At 43.0% G+C, this 24,483-nt stretch overlaps 2 protein-coding genes across 2 annotated transcripts in view; both read right to left on the bottom strand.

The window, feature by feature from the left end:
- Positions 1-3,758: 3,758 nt before the first annotated feature.
- The window catches only part of GNS (glucosamine (N-acetyl)-6-sulfatase), a 56,177-nt gene continuing 35,452 nt past the window's right edge, over positions 3,759-24,483 (bottom strand). The window contains exons 11-14 of the mRNA XM_046012156.1: positions 10,749-10,856; positions 9,698-9,808; positions 7,977-8,137; positions 3,759-5,406 (exon numbers count right to left, since the gene is read on the bottom strand). Of these exons, the coding sequence (XP_045868112.1) occupies positions 5,283-5,406; positions 7,977-8,137; positions 9,698-9,808; positions 10,749-10,856 (504 nt within the window). The 3' untranslated portion in view covers positions 3,759-5,282. The remainder of the gene's footprint in view (positions 5,407-7,976; positions 8,138-9,697; positions 9,809-10,748; positions 10,857-24,483) is intronic.
- Positions 17,296-17,658, bottom strand: LOC123946609 (60S ribosomal protein L37a). Its single transcript, XM_046012157.1, has one exon. The coding sequence runs from the start codon at positions 17,632-17,634 to the stop codon at positions 17,356-17,358; it is 279 nt and encodes a 92-aa protein (XP_045868113.1). The 5' UTR covers positions 17,635-17,658; the 3' UTR covers positions 17,296-17,355.

The following is a 24,483-nucleotide window of genomic DNA, read 5'->3' as shown; positions in this document are numbered from 1 at the left end:
CTCCTTTCCATGGAATATTGAAATTTTTTATCCACTTCAGTTGTGTGTATCCTTACAGCTGAAGTAAGTCCCTTGTCAGCAGCATGTGTATGGCTCTCGTGTTTTTTGTGATTGGAGAATTTAGGTCTTACTTTTTTGAAAGTGGGTTCCACGCTGGATGTGGGGGTTCAACATGGGGCTGAACTCAACGACCCTGTGATCAAGACCTGAGCTGAGATCGAGTTGGACGTTCAACCGACTGAGCCACCCACCCAGGTGTTCCAGCTTGTTTACATTGAAGCATTGATACGTATGTACTTACTGCCATTTTGACATTTTAAATTTATTATTTTTACTGCCATTTGTTAATTATTTTCTGCTATTTTATAGCTCCTGTTTCTTGGTTTCTTCCTTTGTAGTTTGGGGACTTTTCCGTATCTACTACTGGCTTTTGTATGGTGGTTACTATGCGGCTTAGAGATAACTTTTATTTCTACCAGTCTAAATGGATAACTTAAGTTTGAACACATTTTTACTATCCCCCCCTTAATGTTGTCACATTTTACAACTTTTATCTTGTGTAGCCCTTAATTATTATACTTCTGTCTTTTGATCTTGTACTACCTTTGAGATTAATCCATGATCTTAGTATATATATGCCTTTCCTGGCTAGATTTATATTTTTCAAGTATCTTGTGGCTAATTAGCACCCTTTTTGGCTTAAAAAAGTCCCTTTCACATTTTTTGTAAGGACAGTTTAGTGGTGGTGAACTCCTTTAGCTTTTGCTTGTCTGGGCAACTCTTTGTCCTTCAAATCTGAGTAACTTTGCTAGATAAGAGTATTCTTGTTTGGAAGTTTTTCTCTTTCAATCTATATACTGTCCTAGATGTCAGAAATAGAGTAATTCCATTTCCTAACTAAGCTCACTGCCCGGTGAGGCATGTGTATGGATAATGGAGGAGGGAAAAATCCTTCTTAGATCAGCGACAACAGTTTAACAGAAAGATGGGCTTTGTGAGCTTGGATAAATTCAGCTGAAGGAAAAAAACCTATTCTGCAGAGGTCTTCTATCACAATAAATACTAATTACAAGCATCCTCTGAATCTCTCCATGCTATCAGCATCAGTCAGACCTGCAGATTAAGAGACTATACTTAAGATTATTTTAGAGGCGGGGACAGAGTGTGTGTGCATCCATGAGCAAGGGGGGACGGGTGCAGACAGAGGGAATGGATCTCACGCAGACTCCCTGTGTAGTGTGGAGCCTGATGCAGGGCTCGATCTCATGACCCTGAGACCATGACCTGAGCTGAAAGCTTAACTGACTTGAGCCACCCAGGCTCCCTAGGTTAAGGGAGTTATTTATGGATCTCAGTTCTCCTGGGCACAAGGTGGTCATGGAAGTTTCCTCTGAAAAGACCCAGTATTAGAATAGTTTACCATCTCCTCTATGACAGTCCAGGAACAGGCTCCCATGTCCCACATCTAAATCTTGTCTTCTGTGGGAATTCCTAGGCCATCCACGGAGGTCTCAGCACAGGGCTTCCAGCTTGGGGACTTGGGGTTCTCTGGTTGTCGGCTCTTCCCACAACACACTTCAGGGTAAGCACATGACCAGCCAGCCTTTCAAGCCCCTTGCTGGTAGAGAAAGATGAAACAAAGACCAAGTTCTATAGGGGATTTGGCTCTACAGGGCAGTGTACAGTCTCAGTGGGAAATGGTGGGATAAGGCAGAAAAATGGATGGAGCACTGGGCTACCTCAGTGGGTAGATAGCATCCAACTCCAGATCTTGGGGTTTTAAGTTCAAGTCCCGCGTTGGGTGGAGAGATTACTTAAATGAAAACTCTTAAAAGATTGATCTGGTAGAGTCTATACGAAGAAATGTTTTCTGTTGGATTCACCTTGTGATACACTCAAGTTACTTTTTTGGAATTTACCTAAGCATTACGGAAATATAAAGAAATACACTTCTGTTTGGACATTTTTAAAAAAGATTTTAAGTAATCTCTCTACCCAATGTGAGGCTTGAACTCATGACCCCAAGATCAAGAACCAAGTGCCCCTCAATTAATTAATTAAGATTATTTATTTGACAGAGAGAGATCACAAGTAGGCAGAGAGGCATGCAGAGAGCGGGGGAAGCAGGCTCCCTGCTGAGCAGAGAGCCTGACCTGAGCTGAAGGCAGAGGCTTAACCCACTGAGCCACCAAGGCGCCCCTCAAATTGACCGTGATCTGGCAACTTTATGGTTGTCCTCGAACGTCTTGTTTTTCTACTTGATTTTCATAATTTGTAAGATACGAGGCAACCTCTTAGGTCAGAGATTGGCAAATCCTGGCCTGTTCGGTAAGTAAAATTTACCAAACATAACTACTCATACTAAGTACTGTGTTCCAACAGCGGAGGTAAGTAATTGTCATAGAGACATCCCTTGAAGAACAAGTCATTCAACCCCCATCTAAAGTCCTTTGTGTAGGGCACTATATCACATGAATGGACATCAAGGGAAAGCACCTTGGAAGTAAAGCTTATTTGTACCTAATTTAAAGTCTGCCAGGTTAAGACTTTTTTCCTGCAAAGTGGTAAATGCATAAAGATTTATCGTTTTTCTCCATGGTGCTCATTCAGGGCTATTGTCAGCAAGAGAGCACGTACAGAAGAGCTTTCCAGGTAGAGACCAGAGCACCCAAGGAGGAAAGGCCTGTTCTGAGTGACAAAAAGATTAACCGGCATCTTGTCAGAATGACTACTTGTGGACTAAAACAAAGGACACATTCCCACTAGAACAGAAATATATTTTAATTTGTTGAAAAGTGCAGCAGTGAACAGGGTCTTTTGAAGGGCACTTTCTAAGTCAGGTGACTGAGATGACACAAAGCCAGGGCAGAGTGACTTTTAGGAACAGATGACACAAACACAGGAATTCACAGAGGTCATGGGACCTAAGTGGTCAAAGTAAAGAACCCAAATACTCCATCTAATTCATTGGTGGATCAATGGTGGAAATATCCTTTGCTTTATCTTAATAAGGACCCTGGAACAGTCTATCTTCTTTTGTTAAAGCACTAATCCTTAGACACCAAAAATAAATTTAAGAACGTTTCTCACAGATCAAGGTATAACTTCCAAGGCTATGGTCAGTATTTTGTACAAACCCTTAGTATTGTGAATTAAAACGTATTTTACAACAGTACTGTTGGTCAAATTCAAAGATGCTCAAAAGGGGTTCTCCACTGGATATTGGAGGGGAATCTTTTAATAGGAAATCTTAATAAGGCAAAAATCTCTGTTCATTCCAGTGGCCTTGGGTCACTCCTAATGGTTATACAATTTTCTCCTCTGAAGGGCACCAACCAGTCCAGACCTAGCCTTCATAAAAGAGAAAATAATCAAAATCCAAATTCATACAGTTAGAAGAGAAAGAAGCCAAGCCTCTTGCAATGTGTTCCTTGTACATACATTCTGTAAAGTTCAGTGCATTTTGTAGTCTGCTAGGCTATGAACTTGAGAGATGATTTTAGTACAGATCCAGAATGAAGCCAGTCTAAGAAAAAGTCAAATTATAGGCCATTCCCAAGTTAGTAGGAAATGTACCAAATACAGGGGGTACACAGAGCGGGCATCCCATCCCCACCACCCAAACACAGTCCGCTGAGCCTTCAGAGCAGTGTGGCAAGGTTCCTGTGGGCAGTGGACTTGGGTCACTCTTATGACTTCACCTGCTCTCAGGAACCATCAGAAAACTGAATAATAGGACATCACAATATAAGACCTGGTAAGAGTTGGTTTCTTTTTATTCGGGAATAACTATGGTCAACTTTCAGTAAGGTAGAAGTTGACTGATTAATGTTAAGAATCAAAGTGTAGAATAAAGCTGATACCCATATTTAACATCGTAGTTTGCTTTTAATCACAAAATATTTAGAATTTCTTCCCCTAAAACATTCACAGCAGAGGTGTTCATTTTACTTGTCAATTTCACCTCTAAATACCACCACAGTTACTGGGATTGCATGAGGTAAAGAACAACCCAAAGGCTATTAACCCCACATGGCTCCAGATCTGGAGTTGATAGAGATGTTGCTTACAGCCATGTCTTACAAAGTGCTTAAAGCTCGACCTAAGACCTTAAATAAAGCTAAAATCACTATTGCCTGAGTTGAACAGGTTATAAACCACAGCTCTCTTCCTCCTCCCCACTGCTGTTCCAACCACAGATTAGCTTTCTTGTGAAGAAACCAATAGAAACCAGATTGGTCTTGGAGCCCAGAAACCTACTAATGTAGGTGTTCTGTACAGTCAGGAAACCTCCCCAAGGTCTGGTTTTGACAGGGGAACAGTGAATGAGGCCCAAATTATGCGAGACTCCAAAGCCTCAGGCAGAATTTCTCTCCAAGGGAAGAGAGTAGGGTGAAGCAAGCTGGAACTCCACGTCACCTGTGCTGGAGGAACAGTGTGTCCACAAGATGCGGAGTCAAAACCGAACCCAGGCTCCTGCCACACAGGCACTTACGCCGTCCCAGCTGCAGCCCTTCCACCCGTCAAGTCGGGAGTCCGGCCACAGAGGCCCTCAAAGTGCAACCTTCACCAGCCCTTAGAAGTTCTTTCTCTCTGCTGAGATCCCTAAGCTACTTTGTTGTTCAGATCTCAGAGGGGTAATAATCAAGAGACGTTTCCTCTTGTGGTTAGCATGTAGTGAGCAGCCCCCCGGAAGGAGATGGCTGTCACCTTTTAGAACTACCTGGAATTAGTCTATACCGAAAACTTACTGTTCTCTTTCAGTGTAGCACCAGCCCAGAATGCAAAAGAAACGAAAACAAGAAAAACCCAACAACAGAAAACAGTGCTTGGTTGACAGGTTTGGAATTTGTGACCTTATCACATTGTGATGTGGATATTATAAACAATGTATTTCCACTAATCTGACAGCGGTGGTACTTCTTGCTCTGATGGTTACTCAAGGCGTGTGATGTTGGTATTTGTGAAAGTGAAGTGGTTGAGCTGTAAAATACACCCCCCCCCCCCAAAAGTACCGCCGTTTATCTGAATGGACTTAACAAATTCAGACTCGGACCACATGGGGAATCATCAGGAACTGGAACCCCAGGAAAGGGAGCATTTGTGATTAGCTGAATGAGGGATCAGGGCCAGCCATCCCTGATGGAGGGGCAGAGTTCACAGTTTAACACATTGCACGAGGTGGTCAGCTGACTGGGTTGCCTTCTCAGACGGGACCTAGAGCCAGTCCAGAAAGTCTTCCAGGCGCGGTCTTGCGGACTAGCTACAGATACCTACTACAATCACTTCTTCAGACAGAGGCGTGCGGGGACCCAGTGCAGAGGTTGCTTCAGGGGGGGTTTTGAAAACCTCCGAGTCCTGACACTGCCATGATTGCTGAACATGAGACGAGGGTCAAACCTGTATCTGGGGAGGGGGAGAAAAAGGATGTCACGTTAACCCAAGTTAGCCACTGAGTACTTCAGTCAGAATGCTCAGTGGAAAGGATGGCAGGAAGGAAGATCAAAGGAACCATTAAATCACTAGAAAGGAATCCAGTAGCAAAATCTGTAGTACAAAACAGAAGCACTGGATAATTAAGAGCATTTCCAGCACAAGGAAGCAAACACAAAACAATGTAGTGAAAAGCAGAGGAGAAAAACAAGGTTATTCTTGAGAGGCATTAGGAGGCAGCAGGATTTGAGGTGGGGTTTTTTGTTTGTTTGTTTTTTCCTCTTTTTAGGGGCGGTTTGGAGGCATCCTGAGGGTTTAAAGCAGCCTAATGGCAGTCTAGCCCTTGCTGGAGCCCTAGCAGCTGCTTCAAAGCCCTTCCATTCACTGTTCAGACAGAATGACAGGTAAGAGCACAAGTAGTTTCCATCTGGCTCATTATGAACTGAGGTAGGTCATTAACCTATGGCTACCACTAAAATAGTAAGGCAGTTCAATTCCTGTGAAATATCTACCATTCAGTTTTTACTCTTTTCCTTCGCTGGTAAAATTAAAGTAGATTAGCTGGAAAGACAATTTACATGTGTAGTCTAGACATAACACTGTATTTTACTTTTACCTGCAATTTTTTGGGATAAACTTAACCAGCATTATTTGAGAACAAGGGTGAGCCATACACTCTCTGTCCCAACGACTCAACTTTGTTGCTGTATGTAAATGAATGAATGTGGCTATTTTCAAAGGGTGGTGGCTGGACTGGGCCTATAGGATCTAGTCTGCTGACCTCCATTTTCAGAGGATTCCACAGGCCTAGGTGTATGGTGGAAAGAATAAACTTCTGCTAAGGAATTTAAAAGCAACCAGGTGGGTGAGATAGCTGAGGCTAACATGAGGAAAGCCGGCATCTACAGTCTCGGTTATAAGCTTCATGGAACGTGAGCAAGACAATTAAATTATAGTTACAGCAAACAAAGCTTGCATGGGAGTCAGGAGGTCTTGCTCTATCAGCTCTAATGGCGACGCTTGGGCAAATTTACCCGAGGGCTCAGCACGGCTGCTTGGACGTTCTATCTTCAGTCCTAACACTTCAGGCCTGATGCTCAGTCTCCACTTGAGATTTAATTAGAGGATGGATTTAAGTTCCAAGAGTCATCCAGAAACTGCTCTAGACATCTAATTTTATTTGATAAATCATTCTGAGCAAAGCAGCTGCTGGAAACCACAGAATCATCATGTGTTAACCAGAAGTCTTGTGTCTTGTACTTTAGAGAATGAATTTCCTACCTCAAGGAATGGGCCTAAGTGAGAGGCTGCATTTCACTCACTTGGAGAAAAGCTCCAAGCTGGGCAGTCAGAATGCTTGACTGATGACCGCATTAACAGGGTTACCCATATAAAAAAAGGCTTAAGTGATATAAAATTACGATAAATACTGTCTTTTTATATTGTTACCTAGTTTGTTTGCTGGCCTCCATGTCTCTCTCTGGCTCTATATGCAGCATTTAGGAAAAGTGGGGTTTTTGGGTTTTTTTAAAAATTCTTTTTAGAGAACAGGAGCAGGGAGAAACGGAGGGGAGAGAATCTTAAGCAGATTCTTGTTAGCTGAGTTCAGAGCCCGACATCATGACCTAAGCTGAAATTAAGAGTTGGATGCTGAACAGTGCCACCCAGGTGCCCCCTACAGTTCTTTAATAAACCATCTATAATCCAGTTTCTCTGCTCATCACATATATTACTAAGTTGTATATTACAATATATAACTTAGTAATATATGCTTATATATCACTGAAGACAGTTCACACAAAGCTAAATAACTGAATTACTACTTAAGTTACTATTTTCCATCAGCTCAGGACATCAATCAAAATAACTAAATCCTTTTCTGGTGAAAATTCAACTTTAGAGTTCATAGTCTTCAAGCATAAAATGCCAAGTTTCTTGCTATAGGCAGCTCAAATTCCTGGTGTGCTGAGACCCAGTGCCACTGGAGAAAAGTTATTTCAGAGGGATGAGTGGGAGGATGAGGGCTGGCTTAGTAGGTGATAAAAATCTTTTCTCCCTCCATATACTACGTGTTCTTATGCATTTCAACATTTCGGAGTCTATACCTTCTAATTCATTCTGAGTGTTTAGCTGGTAAGCATTTAAGTTTCTCCAGTTGGGGTTTCTGAGAAGTGAAATGAAGGCTTATCATCTTGGAAGTGCTAGGTCGGCTTAAAGAAACCCCACCTGTCACCAGTGCAATCAAGTTGGTACCATGACAAGAATCTCACGAGGAAGGGGAGGGAGGAGAGTCCTATGTGACAGGGAGCAGGGCTAGGCCTCCAGCTAAAGTAGCAACTGGCTCCGGAGAGCAGGAGTTTCAATGAGCTTATTTTCTCAGCACAGGAGGTGAATGCACGAAGATGCAGTATTCCTACTACAAAGGAGAATAATGAGAGAAACAGCTCAGAGCCAAAAGGACCCCTCAGGCTGCCTCTGGCTTCAAGAATGGCATGATTGCTATAGACAACTTGTCAAAGCCATCGAAGACAGTGAAAACTTACCCAGGGTCAAACACTCCTGGAGTGCGACAGGTTGGTCCAGAACAGGACTGTAACATCATTAGCCGGTAGTTCATTTTTCCTAAAAGCTCTGGGTCTATACTTTTAGCAATGTTCGTGATTTGGTCTGGATCTGAAGTCAGGTTATACACTTCTACAAATACCTACAAGAATGAAATGATGGGGGAAGGTTAAGAGCAAGCATTATAGTTGAAGTACTCCCCGTGTGTGTGATTTCTAAACAGGAAGGGACGAGGTGGACAATGCAGTGCCCAGGAGAACACCATCTGGTCTTCACGTTCTCAGAGAGCCCGAGGGTAAACGCAAGACCACAGAGCATGTTCTCACGTTAAGGAACTTCAGGTTCAAGGCCCACATGCTGGAAACAGGCCTCCAGCACACCCTGTGTCTCCAGCAGAGACAGGAGGACAAATTTACTATCTTTCATAATGAAAGCAGAGAACAGAATGCAGGACCCTCAAATAGCAAGGTCTCAGAAAGTAGACTCAGTGCTAATATTGTTACAGAAGTGAGATTTGACATTTGAAGGTTTATTTTTGTGTCAGAATTGTTAAGACTCAAATGAGAATAAATATGAAAGTACTCTAACCTGAGTTGTACAGATGCTATAGTTTCATGTTTTTAAAAAGCAGTTTTGGATGTCCGACACCAATTGGGAAAGAACACAATCCCATTATTCCTGACACTGGACAGATCTAATATCACTATTATCTCCCCTCCCCCCAACTCTGTACTTTATTCTCCAAGGGACAGGCTAGGAAAATGACAGTTAAACATTACGGGGAAGGAGGAACAAGAACCGATTCTGAACGATGCTCTTCTGCCTGCTGTCCAAAGTGCTTCTGACCCACGAACGAGTGGTGAGCAAGTCCATTTACAAGAAACACAGTGAGGTCGGCTCCACAGGGCAAGATGTGGGATGCCAGATGGGCACGTGCTGATAAACAGTGTGAAAGCACGAAGGACTGCAGGGCAGGAGATCTCAAACAGTCCATACTGGTCTCTGGGTGCTAAAAGCCACCTTCTCACAAGGATGGCGCCTCTGGTTTTGCTTTTGATTGCCCACTGCTCATCTATTTGAGCAGCTCTGGGCTGGGCTGTTGTGAGGACCAAAGTTTCTGAACAAGCTGGATGTTAGCCTTCTGGCAAATGTCCCAACTCCTTTTACCTCCACAGAAGTTGAGGTGTCTTACTGTGGCCCCAAACTAGCAGGGAAGCAAACAGAGCAGGCACGCAGCAATCTGAACAAGTGGACAGTGCCTTTAAAGTGTGTGTGAGTGGTGCTAGGAGTGCAGAGATCCCATCCAGAAAGGGCACAGTTAGAGAAATGCAGTATGGCTTTGTGGAATTCTGTTTTTTTTTTTTTTTAAGATTAGAGAGAGAGCAAGCACACGTGAGTTGGGGGAGGGCAGAGGATGAGGGAGAGAAAGTTCCAAGCAGACTCTGTGCTGAGTGTGGGGCCCAGTCTCAGGACCCTGAGATCACAACCTGGGCCAAAACAAGAGTCAGACACTCAACTGACCGAGCCTCCCAGGCATCCCTCTATTTTCTGAACTGAAGGAAGCCTCAGTAGAAGTACAGATAAGAAACCTATCTTCCTTAGGAAACAGTCTTGGAATTGTTATTCTTCTGCTACCTCCATCAGCCAGCAGAGCATCGACACTAGGATGCAAGGGGGTGGGGGAGACAGAGGGCCTTCTTACCTCCTGGTCATCGAACTCACAATACTGTAAATTCCACTGCGCCGACAGGGTCCTCACACAGGCGTACGTGTTATTGTAAGCATCTTCACAGACACAGTCTGGGAAACATTGCTGTAGGGATATTCAGAAAGTTAGATCAGGGGAGTTCTGTAGTAACAAATACCACCTGCCTACAGAGCAACCAAGTTGGCTCAAGCCAGACCTACCACTGGATAGAAATTAGGGAACTTTCCACAGAGAAGTAAATCAAAGGTAGATGTGGGGCTTTGTTCCTTACTTGTGGCTCACTTGATTAAGGATGTTTGTGGTAGTTCTGCTTACAGACTCTTGCCATCACTGTCTGCTAATCTCATGACAAGAATGTGTTGTAGTGAGCAACAGAAAATGGGTGGGATAGATGCTAAGGAGATGAAATCAATCTCCTAGGAGTCACGTCTATGGTCTATTAGGAACTGTCATCTTAACAGGCTGGAGAAAAAGGCTCAAGTGAGCTTTATGGAATCAGCTGCAGGTTAACTTATGTCTTCATGTCGTCCTTACCGACTTCCTTACACTTTGGTATTGGGCTTCTCTCTGGAGTTAGACTTTCCTATTTTGCATCATCCAAAGTGAGGCCAACATTGCTCCCACCACCTTCATGACCAGCCTGGATGCCACCAAGCAAGACACTTGTGATGGCAGTTACATATAACTGTGGTGACCCCGTCTCTCTTCCAAGGGCTGCTGCCAACCTCCCCCATAAACGATGGTCCACTATTGGGAAGGGGAGGAAAACAAGAAGGGGAATGAAAAAGAATATGGGGAGATACATGTGCTGGTTAGGAAAACTGAAGAATTCAAGGTGCACATTCTGACAATAGGTCAGAAACACCATTTTCAGGGTTACTAAATTTGTCTGATCTACTAATTTCTGGTCAAGTGACAAAGTCAAGTGAAAGAGGACCAAGACTCAGATTAAAACTCAGGGTTTTAATACTTGACACATCTAAGCCAATGCCTTGCTGTGCTACTGGTAAGAAAACTGTCTAAGCCAACTCAAGCTACTACTCACAGATACTCCAGGACTCAGCAAAGGACAGGTTGGGTCGGTGACATTACGGCCTTCTCCTTGATATTCCACCAAGACATCTGATCGCCAAGTCAGATTGCTGGCACCTTTCTGGAAGGAAGAGCGAAAGTCGTTTCTGTGAGGAGTACAGACTGTGATTAGGATCACAGAGTTCTATTCTCCTAAAGGGGAGCAGCGGGTCAAAAAGAATTGGACTATTCATTCAGTAGCTGCAGAGAATGGGAAAACCTGATGCAGATGAAGGCTTCCATCATGTTTGGTATTTCAGAGCACTTACAGATGACAGAAAATGCTTTGAGCATTAATACCTCTGTGAAGCAGGTGGGGAATGGAAACTATAAACTCTAAGAATTCTTCTAGGGGCACCTGGCTGGGGCAATTGGCTAAGTGTCCAACTCAGGTCTGATTGTGGGGTTGTGGGATCAAGCCCTGTATGGGGTTCGTGTTCAGCGTGGAGTCCACTTGGGTTTCTCTCCTTTGCTCTGCCCCCCCCCCAACACATGTTCCCTGTAAAATAAATAAAACATTAAAAAGATTTTTCTAAACCTATCTGATGAAGAAATTTATAGCCAAATACACACAAGGCTAAAAATTAAATGTTAAAAACGGCTAGTGTGCTAAGGACTATAACAGAACCTGTTCTTGGTTGGAATGAAGACACCATACATATAGGAACTCACTTATTCTTCACTACACATTAGTGGAGTGAATGGAAAGAAGCAACATTATTTGAAATGGGAGAGTTTAAGACAGGAACACAAATGGTGAGAGGAAGAAGGTTAAAGTAGTGAAAGGAAGTTTTGGATCAAAACGACAATATGAGCACGGTTTCCCGAAATCCAGCTTTTGGACAAGGAATGGAGAGAAAGGGTGGTAACTAGACAGAATACAATCAAGGCTGTGCTTTAGAAAAATCATCCTAGTAGCAGAATCTAGAGATAGAGTCAAGAGATGGAGAATAGGGAGATCAGGTTAGAATGCGCTCCTAAAATGGTCTACAGGCTTACTAATCAGTCTGGTTTGTGGTGTTAAAAAGGAGACAAGCAGGCCCAAAATGGAGTCACTTGTACTAAACGCCACATCAACAAACCAAGACTTAACACCTAAGCTAGTTGCAGTTGGAATCCTCCAGGAACGTAACTTCACCAGTCAACTTGGAATTACCTGGTTAGCACTAATGAGGTACTCTGCCCCACAGACCTTCCTGTTCCCCTCGGGAGGGTGACCTTAGCTGAAAAAACGCATTCTTTGTTAATAATTTCCATATCCACTCCCTTTCCACCTTAAACTTTCCCTTTTCTACAGCTCTACAGAGGCTACCTTCTATCGTAGATGAGTTGCTGTCTGATTCATGAATCACAGAATAGATTTTTAACAGATCGGATGGCAGTGCCAGGAGCTGAATCAAACCTCTGACAGCACTCTGGGACAATGAGAACCCTGGGAATGATACTTGCAAACCTTTTTTTTTTTTTTTAAGATTTTATTTGACAGAGAGAGATCACAAGTAGGCAGAGAGGCAAGCAGAGAGAGTGAGAGGGAAGCAGGCTCCCTGCCGAGCAGAGAGCCCGATGCGGGACTCGATCCCAGGACCCTGAGATCATGACCTGAGCTGAAGGCAGTGGCCTAAACCACTGAGCCACCCAGGCGCCCCCCCCCTTTTTTTTTTTTTTTTAAGTAGGCTCCATGCTGGGCATGGACTTGAGGCTTGAACTCATAACCCTAGATCAAGACCCAAGCTGAGGGGCGCCTGGGTGGCTCAGTGGGTTAAAGCCTCTGCCTTTGGTTCAGGTCATGATCCCAGGGTCCTGGGATCGAGCCCTGTATCAGGCTCTCTGCTAGGCAGGGAGCCTGTTTTCCCCCCTCTCTCTGCCTGCCTCTCTGCCTACTTGTGATTTCTGTCTGTCAAATAAATAAATAAAATCTTAAAAAAAAAAAAAAAAAAGGAAGACCCAAGCTGAGATCAAGAATCAGATGCTCAACCAAGGTGCCCCCTTCCCCCTCACAAACCCATTTTTGAGTTCATGGTCCTTTCACCATTTCTGAGGTTCCAAGTTGTGATCCTAGTCTAATTGGCTTTCCAGTCCAGGGCTTAGTCACCTTCAGGGGGCAGAATGTTCCATTCAGAACCCAGTTCTTTAGCCCTTGGTTCAATTTGCATTTCCCAGTTATTTGGAACCTCTTTCCAGTCCACAGTCCCTATTTGCTGGAATTTGCTGGTTTAGTCCATGCTGGGAATTGCTGGTGGTACACGTGGTCTTCTCTTGGCCAGTCCCCAGTAAACCTTTCTTAGTTACTACTAGTATGTTAAGGCATATATATATATATATTTTTTTTTTAATATTTTATTCATTTGACAGAGAGAAATCACAACTAGGCAGAGAGGCAGGCAGAGAGAAAGGAGGAAGCAGGCTTCCCGCCGAGCAGAGAAAGACACATATTTATTTGTCATCTTCTGTGTACATAAAAGCTATTGCTAATGAGTATTTTGGAAGCCAAAAAGCCACAAAAATTGGTGGACATGAGTATCTTATAGTGCCTGTCATCCCTAAGACGACTCCTATGATAGGAAACTGGTCATGGGATTGGTTACATGGACATTTGGTCACCCACCAACTTCAAGAAAATTTCTATGCAACAAAGGTACACTGTAAAACACCAACCCCCAACCCAGTGGCACATCCCTTTTAAATATTTAGATTGGCTCTGGGAGATCCAAAGTCTTAGCTAATTAAAAGTCTAGTGCACTGGCACACTTGTATACTTTGTATCTAAAAACCATGGTTCCTGAAGTTAGAAGTATCTACAAAAGTGGCAAAATCGTACTAAAAACAGTCCAGAGTTAAAATGGGCCTTAATGGGGATAAGTAGAGCAAATCCCTCAGTTAGGAAACACACTTGACCCTGGCACACCTGGCAAACAGCTCAGGCAGCACCAGAACCTTCCCAAGTGACCTCTTGCTGTGCCACACACAGTGGGAGGCTTTGCCTGGCACTGCACAACCCCCCCCACCCCCCCAAACCTCCCCTCCCCAGCCATGAATGCACCTGCGGCGGGGGGCGGGGGGAGCAGCTCTGCACATGAGCGTGCCTGCAACAGCTGCAGCACCGGAAGGCTACCCTGCCCACAGCTACTGCAGCCACCGCACTACAGAACTGCCCTGCATGCCGGGGAGTCCACACCAACCACAACCCAGCCAGGACAGGAGGGTGTGCACACCCCACATGGACATCCCCGGGACACATGGCTTGGGTGACCTGGGGAGTTGGCAGTACTGGGTCCCCTACGATGCCTTTGGCATAAAGCCACTTCTTTAATACCAGGAGATGTAACTGTCTACTTAATATGTAGAAACAAATATATTTAAACTGAGAGGAAAAATGAGACAGTATGTTCCAAAGAAAAGAGCCAAGGCAAAAACCAAAAAAAAAAAAAAAAAAAAAAGAAAAAGAAAAGAAAAAACTAAACAAAACGAAAACTGGAAGTAACACACATACAGGCTAAGAGCAACATGCTGTTAAACAACCAACGGGTCCACAAAGAAAAAAGAGAAAAAAAATACCCCGAGACAAATGCAAATGGAAGCACAACAGTTCAAAACATAGAAGACACAGCAAAAACAATTTTAAGGGAAGTTCAGGGGCACCTAGGTGGTTCAGTCAGTTACGTGTCTGCCTTTGGCTCAGGTCATGGTCCCCAGGTCATGGGATGGAGCCCTGCATCAGGCTCCTTGTTCAGCAGGGAGTCAACTTCCCCCACCCACTGCTTGCTCTCTCAAATAAAATCTTTTTTTTTTTTTTAAAGATTTTATTTATTTGACAGACAGAGATCACAAGTAGGCAGAGAGGCAGACAGAGAGAGAGAGAGGAGGAAGCAGGCTCCCTGCTGAGCAGAGAGCCCGATGAGGGGCTCGATCCCAGGACCCTGAGATCATGACCTGAGCCAAAGGCAGAGAGGCTTAACCCACTGAGCCACCCAGGTGCCCCTCAAATAAAATCTTTAAAAAAGAAAAAAAGAGGGAAGTTTATAGTGATAAGAGGCCCACCTCAAGAATCTAGAAAAATCTCAATTAACCTTACACCTTTATAAAGAAACTAAAAAACGAACAAAGCCCAAAGTTAGTAGACTAAATGAAATTAAAAGATCAGAGCACAAATAAATGAAACAGACTAAAAAACAATAGAAAAGATCAGCGAAACTAAAAGCTGGTTCTTGGGGGCACCTCATGGCTCAATTGGTTAAGTGTCTGCCTTTGGCTCAGGTCATGATCTCAGGGTCTTGGGATTGAATCCCCTAGTTGGGCTCCCTGCTGAGCAGGGAGTCTGCTTCCCCTCTCCCTCTGCTTGCTGCTCTGCCTACTTGTTCTTGCTTGCTCTCTATCAAGTAAATAAATAATATCTTTAAAGAAAACCTGGTTCTTTTGGAAAGATAAAATTGATAAATGTTTAGTCCGACTTATCAAGAAAAAAACAGGGACCAGATAAAATCAGAAGTGAAAGAGAAGTTACACGGAAAGGGACAACTTATAAGAAACGGATAAATCCCTACGAACATACAATTTTCCAAGACTGAATCAAGAAGCAGGAAATCTAAACAGATCTATTACTAGTAACGAAACTGAATCAGTAATCAAAAAACTCCCACCAAACAAAAGTGCAAGACCAGATGAATTCTAACAAAGAAGAATTACTATGTAACCCTCTCAAACTATTCCAAAAATCAAAGAGGAAGGAATGCTTCTAGATTTCTCATTCTATAAGGCTGGCACTACCTGGATACCAAAACCAGACAAAGATACCACACACACAAATTATAGGCCAATATTCTTAATGAACCCAGATGCAAGAATCCTCAACAAAATATCAGTACACTGAACTAGGCAATACATTAAAAAAGATCATATGCCATGATCAAGTAAGATTTATTCCATGGATGCAAGGATACAAGTCAATTAATATGATATACCACATTAATAGATAAATCAGGTGCACCTGGGTGGCTCAGTTGGTTAAGTGTCCGCCTCTGGCTCAGGTCCTGATCTTGGGGTCCTAGGATCAAGTCCTGCATGGGGCTCCTTGCTCAGCAGGGAGTCTGGTCTCCCCTTCCCTCTGCCCCTCCCCACCACTACTTATCCTCTCTCCCTAAATAAAATCTTAAAAAAAAAAAAAAATCAGATGGTCAGCTCAGTAGATGTGGAGAAAGCATTTGATGAGATTCAACATTCATTTATAATAAAAACAAAGTGGGTATTTAGGGAACATTCTTCAACATAATAAAGGCCACATATGACAAAACCACAGCTAACATCATAGTCAATGGTGATAAGCTGAAAGCTTTTCTCCTAAGACCAGGAACAAGACTAGGATGCCTACTTTTGCCACTTTTATTCAACATAGGATTGGAAGTCCTAGTCACATCAGACAAGCACAAGAAATAAAAGGTGTCCAAATTAGAAAAGAAAACACTATTTGCAGGCAACAAGATACTGTATATAGAAAACTCTATAAAGATTCCACCAAGAAACTATTACGATAAATGAATTCAATAAAGTTGCCAGATACAAAATTAATATACATTAACTGGTTGTCTTTCAATATACTAATAATCTACCATGAGAAAGAGAAAGAAAGCAATCCCAAGTACAATTGCAGCAGAAAGAGTACTTAGGAATGATTTAACCAAGCAGGCAAAAGACCTGTACTCTGAAAACCGTTAAGACAATGATGAAAGAAATCAAAGATGACACAAATAAATGGAAAGATACACCACACTCACAAAACCAGAAGACTTAATATTGTTAAATGTCCATACTACTCAAAGGAATCCACGATTCAATGCAGTCCCTACTGGCACAAAAGCAGACACACCAATAGAGCCCAGAAACAAACCCATGCTTATACGGTCAATTAATATTTGACAAAGGAGGCAAGAACATACAATTGGGAAAAGATGGTCTTTTTTAAAGACTTATTTTAGAAAGAGAGAGCTGGGGAGGGACAGAGGGAGAGGGAAAGAGAAAATTCTCAAGCAGATGCCACACTGAGCTCAGAGCCTGACGTGGGGCCTAATCCCACAATCCTGAGACCACCACCCGAGCCAAAACCAAGAGTCAAACACTCAACCGACAATGCCACCCAGGTGCTCCAAGATAGTCTCTTTAATAAATGGTCTAGGAGAAGTAGATGGCTACATGCCAAAGAATGAAACTGGAGTACTTTTTTTATACCATACAAAAAAATAAGCTCAAAACTGATCAAAGACTTAAACCAGAAGCATAACTCTTACAAGAAAACAGGAATATTTTTTTTGGGCCTGTCTCCTCAGGCAAGGGCAACAAAGCAAAAATAAACAAGTGGACCACGTGAAACTAAAAAGCTTTTGCACAGTGAAGGAAGCAACAAAATAAAAAGGCAACCTACTAAATGAGAGATGTTTGCAAATGATATAACTGATAAAGGGTCAATGTCCAAAATAGACCTCACACAACTCAGTATTTTTTTTTTTTTTTTTTTTTTTTTTTTTTTTTTTTTTTGTTACATAAATTAACCCATTTATTATAGGCTAGCAATGTTTCAAACGGTGGTGCTTCTACTGGTCTTTCAACTCCTTCAGTCTTCTGATGGCAGACTTTACTGTGACGGCAGAAGTGGTGTTATAGGTCCAGGCGCCACCAGCGACGGTTTTCATGCAGGAGCCACAATGCCAGATCCCCACAGCTCGTCTTTTCATCTTGGTTTTGCCACAGAAGGAGCAAGTGTACTTGGCGTGCTGGCTTATCTCAATCTTCTTCACCATCTTCCTGAGGGAGGCACCATAACGGGTCCCGTATTTGCCCACGATTCCGACCTTCTTGGTGCGTTTAGCCATGTCGCCTCAAACTAGGTCTGAGCCCCGAGAGGACAACTCAGTATTTTAAAAAGTCCAATTAAAGGGGCGCCTGGGTGGCTCAGTCATTAAGCGCCTGCCTTCGGCTCAGGTCATGATCCCAGGGTCCTGGGATTGAGCCCCTCATCAGGCTCCCTGCTAGGCGGGAAGCCTGTTTCTCTCCCACTCTCCCTGCTGGTGTTCCCTCTCTGTGTGTCTCTCAAAAAAAAAAAAAAAAAAAAGTCCAATTAAAAAGTGGGTAAGGACCTAAACAGACATTTCTGCAAAGATGACATATAGATGGCCAAGGCACATGAAAGATGCTCACATCACTCATCATCAGGAAATCTAAGTGAAAACCACAATAAGATCACCACACACTTATCAGAATGGCTAATGTTCAAAAGACAAGAAATAACAAGTGTCGGTGAGGATGTATAGAAAGCGGAATTTCCGTGCACTTTTGGTGGGAATGCAAAATGGTGCAGCCACAGTATGGAGGTTCCTCAAAAGTTAAAGACAGAACTACCCTACGATCCAGTAATCCCATACAGGGTATTTATGTGAAGAAAATGAAAAGACCATTTGGAAAGATGTATGCGCTCCTATGCGCACTGCAGTATTTACAAACACCAAGATATGAAAGCAACCTAAGTGTTCATTGATAAATGGATAAAGAAACTGTGGTGTATATATATAATGGACTACTACTCAGCCATCAAAAAGAATGAAATCTTGCCATTTGAGACAACATGGATGGACTTAGAGGGTATTATGCTAAATGAAATAAATCAGCGAAGGACAAATACCATGATTTCACTTACATGTAGAATCTAAAAAAACCAAATGAACAAAACAGAAACAGACTCATAGATACAGAGAACAATCTGGTGGTTGTCAGAGGGGAGGGTCATGAGGGGGTGGGCAAAATAGGGGAAGGCGAGAAAAAGGTACAAACTACCCGTTATTTAATAAATAAGACACACAGATGCCACACAGATGCAATATGCAACACAGGGAATACAGTTAATAATGCAGTAACTTTGGACGGTGATGGAGGGTAGCCAGATGAACTGTGGTGATCACTTAGTATTGTATATAAATGTTGAACACTATGTTGTATGCATGAAACTAATATTGTACATCAACCACACTTCAATTAAAAAAAAGAAACATATTTGAAAGAAAGGGTTCCTGAATTAAAATGGAAAGAATGGGATACCTATTTTAATTGGTATGCAGAGGTTTCCAAAAGGCTTTCAATATTCCAAAATAGCCTCACTAGAAGATTCATTTCAAAAGGACCAAGGAGAAATTAAAGACACAGAGGCACCTAAAATAATAGACGATAGGGCTGACTTGACTCCTTGCTCCTCTATGTGAGTACTCATGTTTTATTAATTTTTTTTTAAAGGGCTTTATTTGACACAGAGAGAACACAAGCAGGGGAGCCGAACAGGGAGAAGCAGACTCCCTGGTGGGGCTTGATCCCAGGGCCCTGGATCATGACCTGAGCTGAAGGCAGACTCTTAACCAACTGAGCCACCCAGGTGCCCCGTGTTTTACTCATTCTGTCAAAATTGCCTTTCCACTCTGAAGAGACTATTAAACTGCTACCTTTAATAATAAAATCACATGATGTTGCCAAGTGATCCTTCTCAGATCTCTTTCACTCCTTGGTCAAAGACCAAACTAAGGGCCATAGCTAAAGAATTTCCTAAACCTACAGAAGAGCCTCGAGTTTTCTGAAGTTTTGAATCCTTATGAGTGCCTATGACCCCAGGCTGCCAGATCTTCACCAGCTTGTACACATGTTGGGAGAACCTCGTGAAGGCCAAAAATGGATTTGGGGAGCAGAATGGCATAATCCCAAGGATGAGAGTCAAGATCCTCAATCACCAACATAGTCCTCTTATAGACCATGAAAATCTGGAAATAAATTAACTGATATTTTAAAAAGCCATTCTGAGTCTTCCCTGCCTGCACAGGTTGCTCTATTATCCAAACATGGAAATAAAAGACGAATCTGTGGCAGAATCTCAAGGCTGTTTAGAAGTGTTCTTCCTATGGCACTCCAGATTCCATACGACCTGTTCAAGCTGCCCTATTTGCAAATGGATTATTTCCTGAGATTAGGTTAATAAAAAGGCAGAAGATAGGATGAGAGGCCACTGGCTCGACTGAACTTGTGACCACAGGCAAATACTCTGAGAGGACTTGAACCAAAATCATAAACAAAGGTCTCCCACACTAATGGCCTTACCGGGTCTCCCACATCATACCCTCCTTGAAGTCCGTCATCAAATGGCTGGCCCAGGGTCCATTTTCTCATTTGTAATGAACTGGGGCACTTCAGAGAAACTGTCCTCAAAGGTCCTACACAAATTCCTTGATGCCCCCAAGGAAGAGCTCCCATATGGGCCATCCCCAAAACAGGGCTCCAAGGCACCTTCCAGTAAAACTGCTATCAGCAGTACCCTAAACATCCAAGAAAGTAAAATTAATCAAGTATTTTGCTAAATTCTGGTAGATACCAGGGCTACACTTTCTACTTTAAACTGCACTCTTGGGCACCTGGGTGGCTTAGTTGGTTAAGCATGCCCGACTCTTGATTTTGGCTCAGGTTATGATCTCAGGGTCATGGGACTGAGCCCCCCATCAAACTGTGCTAGCACAAAGTTGCTTCAGATTCTCTTTCTCCTTCTGCCCCTCCCCTTGCTTGCATGCATGCTCTGAAATACATAAAATCTTTAAAAAAAATAATAAACCCCACTCTCACAGGACAACAGATCCTTCAGAGTGGAAAGAAGGTTTGTATACCAGGGGAATCTAATAAAGCTCAGACAGAATTTCTAGCTCGACCAGTACAAATGACTATGGGGTGTTTTACTAAAGCCGCCTTTTTTGCTCTGCGATACAGCTCCAATTTATTAGGTAGAGATCTCCCTTCTAAATTAAAATGGCTGGGGCACCTGGGTGGCTCAGTGGGTTAAAGCCTCTGCCTTCAGCTCGGGTCATGCTCCTGGGGTCCTGGGATCGAGCCCCACATCAGGCTGTCTGCTCCGCAGGGAGCCTGCTTCCTCCTCTCTCTCTCTGCCTGCCTCTCTGCCTACTTGTGATCTCTATCAAAGAAATAAATAAAATCTTTCTAAAAAATTAATTAATTAAAATGGCTAATATATTTTGCTTCTGACTTCACCTTAGAATTTCTTGACCAACCTGAACTTACATTTTGTTTTAAAGATTTTATTTATTTGACACACACAGAGAGAAAGAGATCACAAATAGGCAGAGAAGCAGGTGGAGAGAGAAGGGAAACAGGTTCCCTGCCACACCTAGCAGAGAGCCCAATAAGGGGCTCAATCCCAGGACCCCAAAATCATGACTCGAGCTGAAGTAAGATGCTTAGCCAACTGAGCCACCCAGGCACCCCTGATCTTATATTCTTTATGATTGGTCTTTGATAGAGATGAGAAATAATTCCAACAGAAATTCCCTAATTTAACTGAGATGCCTGAAAAATCTGTGGGCCACTTCCAATTCTGATATTGGGGGAATAACAAGTACACAGCCTATAGAAATTCTGACAGATAGAACTAAACCTACTTCTGTATTGCCCTAATATCTATTAAGGCATGAGGCCATACAAGGCCTTACCCAGGGGTTAATCATTTCCTGTTCCAGCCCTTCCAACATGCAGAATTTGCCAGTTTGGAAACGTAATGTGATGGGAAAGCAACCTGTCCACGACCCGAGAGCTATTAACAAGTTATTCTCCACTGTTCCGAACCCAGGCACCCTTTTGTCACAAGTTCTAACAAACTCAAATGGTTTTCTGTTGTAGACTTGTTTGGCCTTTTCCAGCGTCTCTATGAACTTCTACAGTCAATATCAATTTCTTTTACTTGGGACAATCAATAATATATCTGGACAGTCAGGCCTCAAGGATTCATCAAGGTCCCTTATCATCCCCATGTACTCAACCAAGATTCCATTATCCTCCAGTTCCCTGGGAAATCCATCCTGTGATATGTAGACCGACTCTTTCTATGCTCAGTTACCAAAGAGGTGTCCACAAAAGGATTTACTTGTTGCAGTAGTTCACTGAAAAGGGACATAAAGTCTCTGAGGAAAAAAAATTATATCTAGACACTGTTGATTACCCAGGTCATAATTAAGCACTAAAGGAATTCCGTTATTTTGAGAAAGGATTAAGCTGAGCACAGCTTTGTGGATTTCTAACCTAGCTGGCTGTTACACACAATGGGTTTCTAATTTTTCTCTGTTGGCTTCCCCACTATGAATTTACTAGAATTTCAGTCCCTGAACTCCTTGCATGGGAAGATAAACAGGAGCAGTCCTTTTTAAGACAAAAATAAGCACTAGAAGATTCACGTGCCCTAGAGTTACCAAACACAACACTTTCACCTCATCTGTGCACAAAAGAGATAACCAAGCTGTGGAGATGCTCCTGCGAGAATACGGCAATGAACACAGGCCTGTCACTGCCTGTTATAGCATACAACTTTGATTCCGCTGCTACAGCCTATTCCAGCCGCCATAAGTCTGCAGGTATAGGAGAAGCCTCAGTGAATTTAACTTTAGGAAAAGACATTTCTCTGTAAACTCCAAACACAGCTTAAAATCTCAATTCGGAATTGACCCAACACTTCTGCAAGTAGACTAACCTCCTGGGAGCTCTTTCTGCTCCTGCCGCCTCATTTGTATCTAAATGTCTGACCTGTCAGGTCTGCAATCTTGGGAAAATGAAATTTGTTCCCGGAGGTCTCAAACCTCCTCCTCCTGGCCCCTCTGAACAACTGCAGCGGTAGGGGTTACCCATATGTTCTTGAATACATGCCTTCCAAATAGGCTGAAGCCCTTCCCTGCTGCAAGGCTGATGGCCTTACAGTAGCAAAGAGACAGAAAACATATTTTCCACTTATGGTATACCTTCTATAATTTCCAGTGATTGAAGCATTCACCTCCCTTGGCAAATCACACAAGCCTTAATGAAAGCCTTGCAAACCCCTTGAAATCATCACTGAGCCTATCACCCTTGATCCTATCAGACAAGGCTGAGAGAACTAATAGGATCCTCAAATTCTAAACTTGCTGAAACAGCTGTACTCCTTTGACCTAAGGTGTTAATTAATGTTGCCTCTGGCCTTGCTGACTATTCATGGTAGCCCTCTCAGGGAAACAAACACACTCCACATGAGACAGTCACTGGTAGACCAAGGTCTATTGGTACACAGCTTTCTGCTGGTCCCTTGTTGTTTCAACTTGGTCTGACTAGCTACTGTAAGTCTTTAATGTTTTATGCTAAAGCCTATCATCAATAGGTTAGTGAAGCTTTCCTGGTTCCCAATTCAAAGGATCCTGTTAGTCTAGAGCCTGGTGATTGAGTATTCTGGAAACATCATAAGAAAGTAGCCTTCAGGGGTGCCTGGGTGGCTCAGTGGGTTAAAGCCTCTGCCTTCAGCTCAGGTCATGATCCCAGTGTCCTGGGATCAAGCCCCACATCAGGCTCTCTGCTTGGCCAGGAGCCTGCTTCCTCCTCTCTGTCTGCCTGCCTCTCTGCCTACTTGTGATCTCCATCTGTCAAAAGAATAAATAAAATCTTAAAAAAAAAACAAAACTGTTTAAAAAAAAAAGAAAGAAAGAAAGAAAGTAGCCTTCGAACCTATTGGAAAGACCTTACCAAGTGGCTCCTGACTACTGATTCCGCTGCAAAACTAGAAGGCACTGAGCCCTGGGTAAACACCTTACAGTTAAAGAAGGCTCCACCTGACATCTGGTCCCGTCCAGACATCAGAAATCTCCAAATCAAAGGGATGAGGCCAAGAAGCAGGTGACTTCAAAGTAGACTCCTTCCCCCTGGTTCAAGACTTCATACTTTAACTAACATGAAAACTTTTTCCCTTCTTCTTTCCTTCACTCTGGTCTTGGCCTGGAAAGGTAACACCCTCGATCTGTTATCTCCCAGCCAGTGCTAAGGAAGGTAACCTTTCAGACTGCTGGATTTGTCATCAAAGAGTCTGATCTATCCAAAAGGCTAGAGATCCCCTGGTCTTCCCTGTGACCAATTTCTCTTCTCTTCCCAATTACTACAATGTTACTACCCCCTCCTCCTTAAAAAATCTTGTATACAAAGTTCTACTCTTAGGGATAGAACATCCTGTGCCTTTTACCTTTCTCCATTTATAACTGCTAGGTGCCTAATCAGACTCAAGTATCTATTTAAATCTTGGTACACCTGCACCCGCAAGCTCTCATGATTGTGTAGGTCAGACCTGTCCCTTTTCACTCAAAGATCTCACCAGTAGCACACATCTTTGTAAGTCATTTAGAACGACCCTATTTCAAGTTAGGAGATTTCTTCCCATCTGTGATGAAAACCTAACTGACCTCTGGCTTGAATGCGTAAATGCAGCAAACTCTGTGAATGAATCAATTAATATGACTACTTTAATGGAGATGGTCTGCACCCTGATGGGGTTTGTCTTTGTCCGTGGTTACCACTCCCCTTGGGCCTGTGAATACCTAGCTAGCTGGCAACGGCTGGGCAATGCCTTAGGTTATCTAGCTGTGCCCCTAACTTTCCACAATGAACAATGATACCTCAACTGGTTGACTCTCTTGGATTTATATATCAAGTCACAAAGAAATTATTAGGAGACACTCATGATTCAGGAATAACCTCCTTTTGCGGGGGCATACTTCTCTGGTTCTCAGGAAACACAAATTAGAGTATGATTAGAAACCTTAACTCAAAAATACTGCAGCAGCCCCTGCTAAGATAAGAACTTTCCAACAAAGATCCTTAGACTCTCTCATTGAAGTTGTTCT

Source organism: Meles meles, chromosome 7 (assembly GCF_922984935.1).
Source record: "Meles meles chromosome 7, mMelMel3.1 paternal haplotype, whole genome shotgun sequence".
Classification (NCBI taxonomy): Eukaryota; Metazoa; Chordata; class Mammalia; order Carnivora; family Mustelidae; genus Meles; species Meles meles.
The sequence above is the reverse complement of the archived record's forward strand: the minus strand, read 5'-3'. Positions and strand labels throughout refer to the sequence as shown.